The sequence below is a fragment of the Nematocida parisii genome, assembly GCF_000250985.1.
Source record: "Nematocida parisii ERTm1 unplaced genomic scaffold supercont1.2, whole genome shotgun sequence".
Lineage (NCBI taxonomy): Eukaryota > Fungi > Microsporidia > Nematocida > Nematocida parisii.
Genome location: NW_013524647.1, coordinates 523502 through 530459, shown reverse-complemented (window position 1 = coordinate 530459; position 6958 = coordinate 523502). Strand labels below are relative to the sequence as shown.

The following is a 6958-nucleotide window of genomic DNA, read 5'->3' as shown; positions in this document are numbered from 1 at the left end:
TATTCTACTTATTTTTACTTACTTATTACACATAGTGCATAAATATTTTTTATTTTTTACTTCTAATGCCATTAAGAGTATTCTATACGCTCTGTATCCCGTTAATAGATATATACATATTACACCCAGAAATAATTAATGAACTAAAAATTAATCATAATTCAATGACACTTTATAATCAATTGCCAGAAAGTAATAAGCACATACTAGAACATTATGCACAATTACCAAAAAGTAAAAATTATTATGGTGGTATGTCTTATAATTCCTGCGCAGAAATAGCGAAACAGCAAAAAATCAATGCCGTATTCCTGGGGATGTTTTCAACGGATAATTTATCAAAGTCAGTATTTAATCAGGCCATAGCAGGAGAAATAAAAAATTTACTAATTGTACCTGAATATATAAACAGTGAATCAGGTAAGTCATTTATTATACCAAATGGGAAAAACCGGGCAATGATAACAAAAATTAATGAAAAACAAAAAATAACGGACAATTTAATTAGCAAATTTTTACAACTAATGAAAAAATCAACTGAAAAACCAAAACCTGATGTAAGTGCATTATACATAGCCGGGTATACAGCAGAATCCTCAAATGAACCATTATTACACCTTATTGAAGAGAGGATAAGGCTTAATATACAGTGCATGATAATATTTAATTTGGCTGATCCTGGTGTAGTAGAAAGGTCTTACGCTAAGATAAAGCCATTTATAGAGGCAGCTGACTGGGTTATAGGGAACAGAGAAGAATTTACATCTTTATATAAGACAATGTGTAATAAATCATGTGTAAACCCTGATGAATTAACGGATTTTATTAATAAAAATTTTAGTAATGCCGTTATAACAGATGGAAGTGAGCCTGTAACGGTTTTTTATACTAAAAATTCAGATAAAAAATGGGTTACATTAAAACCTCCTCAAATTGAAGTGAATAACCCAACAGGTGCAGGTGACATATTCGCAGCAACCTTCTTCTCAAATATTTTAATTGATTCTGGTGACGTATTAAATGCACTAAATGAATCAATTACTAGAACTAATGAGTATTTAACTAAAATGACTGTTAGAACTAATAAATAATTTATTTTTATAATTGCTTAAAATTTTATATTGCTAATTTTATTATTACACATTGTGTATTAAATTTATTTCTTATTTATTTTTGTAATGAATGAAGGATTTAACAGAGCACTCTCCATATTCTCACCGGACGGCAGAATATTTCAAGTGGAATATGCACAATTAGCATCAGAAAGAGGGTCACCAGTTATATTTTACTCTAACGGTAAGACAATTGCTGTAGCAATCGAAAAAAGAGCCGAGAGTAAGCATAAAGTACTATCCGACTTGGACAAATTTAAAGAGGTTGAAACTGGGATTTACTTGACATTTGCTGGTATATGGCCAGACAGTCTTGTTATTATTGATAAGGCAGTTCTTATAGCAAGGGAGTATGCGTATAAAATAGGTGAAAGCATTGACATACTTAAATTAACACTGGAATTAAGTGATTACATACAGAAATATACAATAACTGGTGGGTATAGGCCATTTGGTGTTAAAGTGGTGCTATTTGGGTTCCATAAAGGCAGTTCAATTATTTCAATGATTGAGCCTGATGGTAATTATGCAATGTATAAAGGGGGTGCAATAGGTACAAAGAGTGACAAAGCCGTGAAGGAATTAGAAAGCATAACAGAAGAAGAGCCAATTATTGCAGTGGCTAAGACTCTTTATAGCGTAGCACAGAAGGATGCAAATAAAATGTCATTATTTCAGATTACACCTGAAATGGCTACAATATTATCACAGGCAGAAGTATCTGAGATAATAGATTCATTTGAATAATAAAGATAATACGGTTTATATAGTTAATTACAACAGAATGAATAAATATTAAGTGGAATTAGTCAGTGAATGAGTGAATAAGTGAGTGAATAAGTGAATGAGTGAATAAGTTAGTAAGTGAATAAGTGAGTTAGTAAGTGAATGAGTTAGTAAGTGTATATGTATATGTGTATGACTAAGTGGATGAGTGAATGAATTAGTCTATGACTGACTAATTGACTTACTGACTGTATGTATATGACTAAGTATGTGGATGACTGAATGAATTAGTCTATGAATATATATGAATAACTTACTGTATATATATGACTAACTTACTGTATATATATGACTGACTTACTGACTAACTGAATATATGTATATGACTGACTGACTAACTAAGTGTATGTATGTATATGACTAACTAAGTGTATGTGACTAACTGTATATGACTGTATGACTTACTGTATGTGTATGACTGTATGACTAACTGAATATATGTATGTGACTAAGTGACTGACTGACTAACTGACTAACTGAGTGTATATTACTGACTGACTAATTGACTGACTGTACATTGCTAATCTGTATGTATTCTGACTGACTGTATATTCTGTGTGTACTAATTGGTCTATTACTGCTTATACGCTAATAATTTACAGGAGTATAAAAATGTATAAAATGCATTAGTGCGTATAAGAATATGCCGTATACAGAATACGTATAATCTATTGTATAAATAGGATTAGATTCATAAGAATGAATATTTATTGCTTACTACTTCATGTCACCAGAAAGAACTGTGGAGAAGCACTTTGAGCAGAAGAATCCTTCAGCATGGGATGACATAAATATTTCTGGTCCACATGTTGGGCACACCTTCTTAAGAATTTGCACATTGCCATCTTTATCCACATTGAAGTGAGAGAGGCAGGCAAGCTTTCTTTTCTCTTTAACTACCTTTACTTTCTTTGGGGTGGTGTATGCCTTTCTCTTCTTCTTCTTTCCTCCTCCTCTCAGTCTTAACACAAGATGGATTGTACTCTCTTTTTGTATGTTGTAGTCAGAAAGTGTTCTCCCATCCTCCAGCTGCTTTCCTGCAAAGATTAATCTTTGTTGGTCGGGGGGTATTCCTTCCTTGTCCTGTATCTTTGCTTTTACATTCTCTATTGTGTCACTTGGTTCTACTTCAAGTGTAATGGTTTTACCAGTGAGTGTCTTTACGAATATCTGCATGGCTGGGGTATAAAAATTAAAACTAAAAGTGCGAAAAAATATATGGACACTCTAAGAAAGTTCTTACGGGTAAAAAGAAAATCAGAGTATTTAACGGACAGAGGGAAGATAAAAATAACGAAGAAAGACAAAAGGAAGATCAACAAATACAAAAGTAATCTGGCTGTTGGACCATTTATTAATGAAAGGCCAAATTTAAGTGTATTTGTGTGTGACACGAGGCAAGAGCCACTAATGACAAAAGTATCAGAGAAGGAGAAGCAGGATAATTTACGAAGAGTGAAAGAGTCTGAAAAAATATTCTTAGAAAAGCAGAAGAGAAAACAGGCAAAACGGGAGAACAGAGAGACTGTTGAGGATGTAGAAGACTTATGGGAGGGCAGGGAGAGTTCTTCTATTACTACAGACAGAAAGCTTAGCAGAAAAACAGAAAGACCAAAGGACAGTGATGTTTATAATAGCACAGACTTAAATCTGCGCACAACGAGAGATGGGATATGGAAGAATGTACACTTCTATAAAGATTCAATCAGAAGGCCAAGGGTGTACAGGTCTGAGCTGGAAAATCTTTATAAAAAGCTTGACCCAGTAAAGGTAAAAGTACCTTCTGATACGGAAATACCTGTTAAGTCATACACAGACATACATTATAAAGAGAATATAAGGGATGTGATTAGTATGTCTAGTGGTATATACTATATTGTAATACACAGTTCATCTATTTCTTTATCTGATGCAGATGGGTACATGCCAATTAGGAATATTATGTTTGTTAAAGGCACTGAAGATGTTCTAATTAGATGTGCGTACTTGTCACCAAATGAGAAGAAACTAGCTATAATTACGTTTGGTCATGGGATACTTATAATAGATACAGACAGACTAATCAATGCATCCGAAGAAACCGAGAGGATAGATGTGGACGTACAAAATGAATACTGTAGGATATTCCCAGACAAAACATTTAGGAAAGGTGCCTGGCACGGCAAGAGTGGATACTTTGCTGCAATACTTCATGGGAAGGTTGTTATTATAAATACAAAACAGAAGAAAGCCGTGGTGTTCTATAAAGGAACACAGAACATTCAGCACGTAGAGTTCCATCCAACTAAGAGTATACTCATTATGATGGCGCCATCATGCATTCTGTTCTATGGGCTTTCTACAAAGAGAAAAGACAGTAAAAAGACAATTTATCACATAACAGCAGCAAATACGCTGTGCATGTCCATGGGAACAGAAACAATGTTTGTGGGCACTGCTACATCACAGGTGCAAATATTCCGCCTAACAAAAGACTTTGACGCTAATTTCATTCGGGCAATATATACGCATGATACGCCAAGAAAGATAGTCCTCCACCAGAAGTACGGATATGCTGCAGTATTTGATAGGTCTCCAACTTTCTTGGTATACGGTAATGGACTAAACACAGACTTACCTCCAAATGAAAGAGCAGGCGCAATCCATAAATACGGATCAGTCTACAGATCAGGACTCTTCCATAAAAAATACCCAAGAGCATTATTTAGTCTTGCAAATAGACTGAACCTCCTGTGCCCAGATTATTCCTGTGCTACTCAGTGATTATATAATAAATAGAGATAATTTACAGTGGACCGTCCTTTATATTCTTATGGTATAAGTATTAGCTTACTTAAATATTTTTAAATAGAAAGCAGTTTATTAGCATATGGTTCTAGAGACCTCAAACAAATAACCGTCAAGCACCATACACTCCCTTCCTATACTCTCTAAGCCGTTCCTCATGTCCCTAGGATAGCCATAATAAGTTAATGTATTTGACTGCTAAGGTGGAGTACCATGGCTTATATAGTAAGTCATTATAAGGCCACTCCTTAATGGGATGATGGCACTAAGATATAGTACCACCTTTATTAATAATATCTACAATAAAAGAATATTTTAACATATTTATACATTACAAATAATAATATTTATAAATATTAAAGAATGTTTATAAGACCAACCACACGCATTAATGAAGAGAAATTCTGTGAGGTATATAAAAAGTTAGATAAAAGATTTAATGATACATTAGATTATAATTCTGCAGTAAAAATGGTTTATATAAACTCAGAAGAGTATAAAGCATACGATATACTAAAAAGATCACTTACATTTATGAACTATCATGAGCAATTAGACATTACAACAGAAGTAATTGAAAATAATCCTAATTCATTATGTGCATGGGAATACCGGATGTACCTTATAAAGAATAAAAAAATAGTCAAAAAAGGGAAAGATGAGAAAGACAAGAATGAAGGAAAAGCAAGTAAAGATAAGAAGGATGTGAAAGACAGTAAAGATAGTAAAGATAAGAATGATGATGTGAAAGACAGTAATGATGAGGAAGACAGTAATGATAAGAATGAAGTGAAGAATGAAAAAGCATGGAAGGGATAAAACAGAAGGAAAAGATGGTTTGGATGGAGTAGATGAAATGGATGGGATAGATAGTAAAAATATTCAATTCATTAAAAAAGTACTTCATGCGAATAATAGAAATTTACATGCATGGATGCACATCTCAGAGTTATATAATTATTCTGACAGAATAATTGAAAATGAAATATCTAAGTGCATATCTAACTACAGTGCGTATTTTGCAACTATACAGAATAATACGTATATGAACATAGAACACGATGATTTAAAAAACATTGTATACACAGACCCAGAAATATCCTCACCATGGGTGTTTATAAGAATGGTCGAGGTGTGTAAAAGGTTTAATAGGATGAATTCTTATGTAATAGCATTTGACGATAGAATAGAAATAATCTTAAAAACCCCATGTAAGACTAAAGTGTATTTAGAGTATGGGGGTAAAGTCGTGGAATACTCTGTGGACTTAAAAAAGGTTTTCCCTATTTATTTCTCAGAGAATGGATTTGGTTTTAATGATATTACTTCCTTTGTTATTAAAACAAAGAACTATCCAAGTATAAAAATAGATGTAAAGAAGCCGTATAATCCGGATACTCCCAAGTTTATTGATGAATTTATTAGTAAGCACTCAAATGTGAATAGTCTTGTGACAAAACTGTACTTTGTATTTGATGAGTCCGAGAGGAGTAAAATAGTTAGTAAAATACTAGGAATAGACCCGAATAAGCAGCAAATGTATTTAGAAATGAAAAGGGGGTTTACTGTATATAGTGGGATTGAAATGTAATTATAAGTACAGGAAGAGTCTTCTCTGGGTTATAATTGTACTGGGTGGTGTTTAAAAAGCATAACGGGTAAATTTACTGTTATGCACTAAAGCAAAAATTATGTGAAATCCGGTAATTAATTTATTTCTGGTTACTTCCCGAGTGACATGAGAATGGAAAGAGGGTCACCCCCATTTTCCTTCAATAGTTTAATTGACTCTTCTCTGCTGACTCCTCCCTGCTCCATTACTACTTTGATGTCCTCTTCTGTAATGTTTATGTCAGAAGCGGCGCTTTCCTTGGATTCTTCTACTGGTGCATCCTCTACTACATCCTCTTCCTGTGGGGCTGCTTCAGCATGTCCACACTGTTCTGTGCACTGGTGCTGTTGTTCCTGTGCCATTGCTTGTAATCTTGCCTTTCTCTTTTCTGCTGCTTGCTTGGCTGTTTTTTCGGCTAAATCAAGAGACCCCAGGACAAGAACCATGTCAGTGTTTTTAATGTGGTATGCTTGTACATCTCTAATCGCAAATTGTGTTCTTTGCTTCATCAAATAGAAATCTTGTAATCCAATAAGCTTGTCCATTGGAACAGTCTTTTGTATGGTTTCAACTAATTTGTTTCCCTTTTTTAGAATTTTACTCATGGGGTAAAAAAACTCTGCGAATAATTGGGCATAAATAGTTTATTCACGGGGGAAGA

The 6958-nt window shown here is 33.7% G+C and overlaps 7 protein-coding genes across 7 annotated transcripts; 5 read left to right on the top strand and 2 right to left on the bottom strand.

The window, feature by feature from the left end:
• Positions 1 to 65: 65 nt before the first annotated feature.
• Positions 66 to 1091, top strand: NEPG_01047 (uncharacterized protein; the record flags this gene model as incomplete). The annotated part of the gene is made up of 1 exon (XM_013203421.1): positions 66 to 1091. The coding sequence occupies one exon, from the start codon at positions 66 to 68 to the stop codon at positions 1089 to 1091; it is 1026 nt and encodes a 341-aa protein (XP_013058875.1).
• Positions 1092 to 1178: 87 nt separating this feature from the next.
• Positions 1179 to 1874, top strand: NEPG_01046 (uncharacterized protein; the record flags this gene model as incomplete). The annotated part of the gene is made up of 1 exon (XM_013203420.1): positions 1179 to 1874. One exon carries the CDS (start codon positions 1179 to 1181, stop codon positions 1857 to 1859), a length of 681 nt encoding a protein of 226 aa, XP_013058874.1. The 3' UTR covers positions 1860 to 1874.
• A 736-nt stretch (positions 1875 to 2610) lies between these two features.
• NEPG_01045 (ubiquitin/40S ribosomal protein S27a fusion protein) lies at positions 2611 to 3074 on the bottom strand (the record flags this gene model as incomplete). Its single annotated transcript, XM_013203419.1, has 1 exon — positions 2611 to 3074. One exon carries the CDS (start codon positions 3072 to 3074, stop codon positions 2616 to 2618), a length of 459 nt encoding a protein of 152 aa, XP_013058873.1. The 3' UTR covers positions 2611 to 2615.
• Positions 3075 to 3116: 42 nt separating this feature from the next.
• On the top strand, positions 3117 to 4679 carry NEPG_01044 (uncharacterized protein; the record flags this gene model as incomplete). Its single annotated transcript, XM_013203418.1, has 1 exon — positions 3117 to 4679. The coding sequence occupies one exon, from the start codon at positions 3117 to 3119 to the stop codon at positions 4659 to 4661; it is 1545 nt and encodes a 514-aa protein (XP_013058872.1). The 3' UTR covers positions 4662 to 4679.
• A 369-nt stretch (positions 4680 to 5048) lies between these two features.
• NEPG_01043 (uncharacterized protein) lies at positions 5049 to 5504 on the top strand (the record flags this gene model as incomplete). The annotated part of the gene is made up of 1 exon (XM_013203417.1): positions 5049 to 5504. The coding sequence occupies one exon, from the start codon at positions 5049 to 5051 to the stop codon at positions 5502 to 5504; it is 456 nt and encodes a 151-aa protein (XP_013058871.1).
• Positions 5482 to 6276, top strand: NEPG_01042 (uncharacterized protein; the record flags this gene model as incomplete). Its single annotated transcript, XM_013203416.1, has 1 exon — positions 5482 to 6276. One exon carries the CDS (start codon positions 5482 to 5484, stop codon positions 6274 to 6276), a length of 795 nt encoding a protein of 264 aa, XP_013058870.1.
• Positions 6277 to 6384: 108 nt separating this feature from the next.
• On the bottom strand, positions 6385 to 6902 carry NEPG_01040 (uncharacterized protein; the record flags this gene model as incomplete). Its single annotated transcript, XM_013203414.1, has 1 exon — positions 6385 to 6902. One exon carries the CDS (start codon positions 6900 to 6902, stop codon positions 6408 to 6410), a length of 495 nt encoding a protein of 164 aa, XP_013058868.1. The 3' UTR covers positions 6385 to 6407.
• Positions 6903 to 6958: the final 56 nt, after the last annotated feature.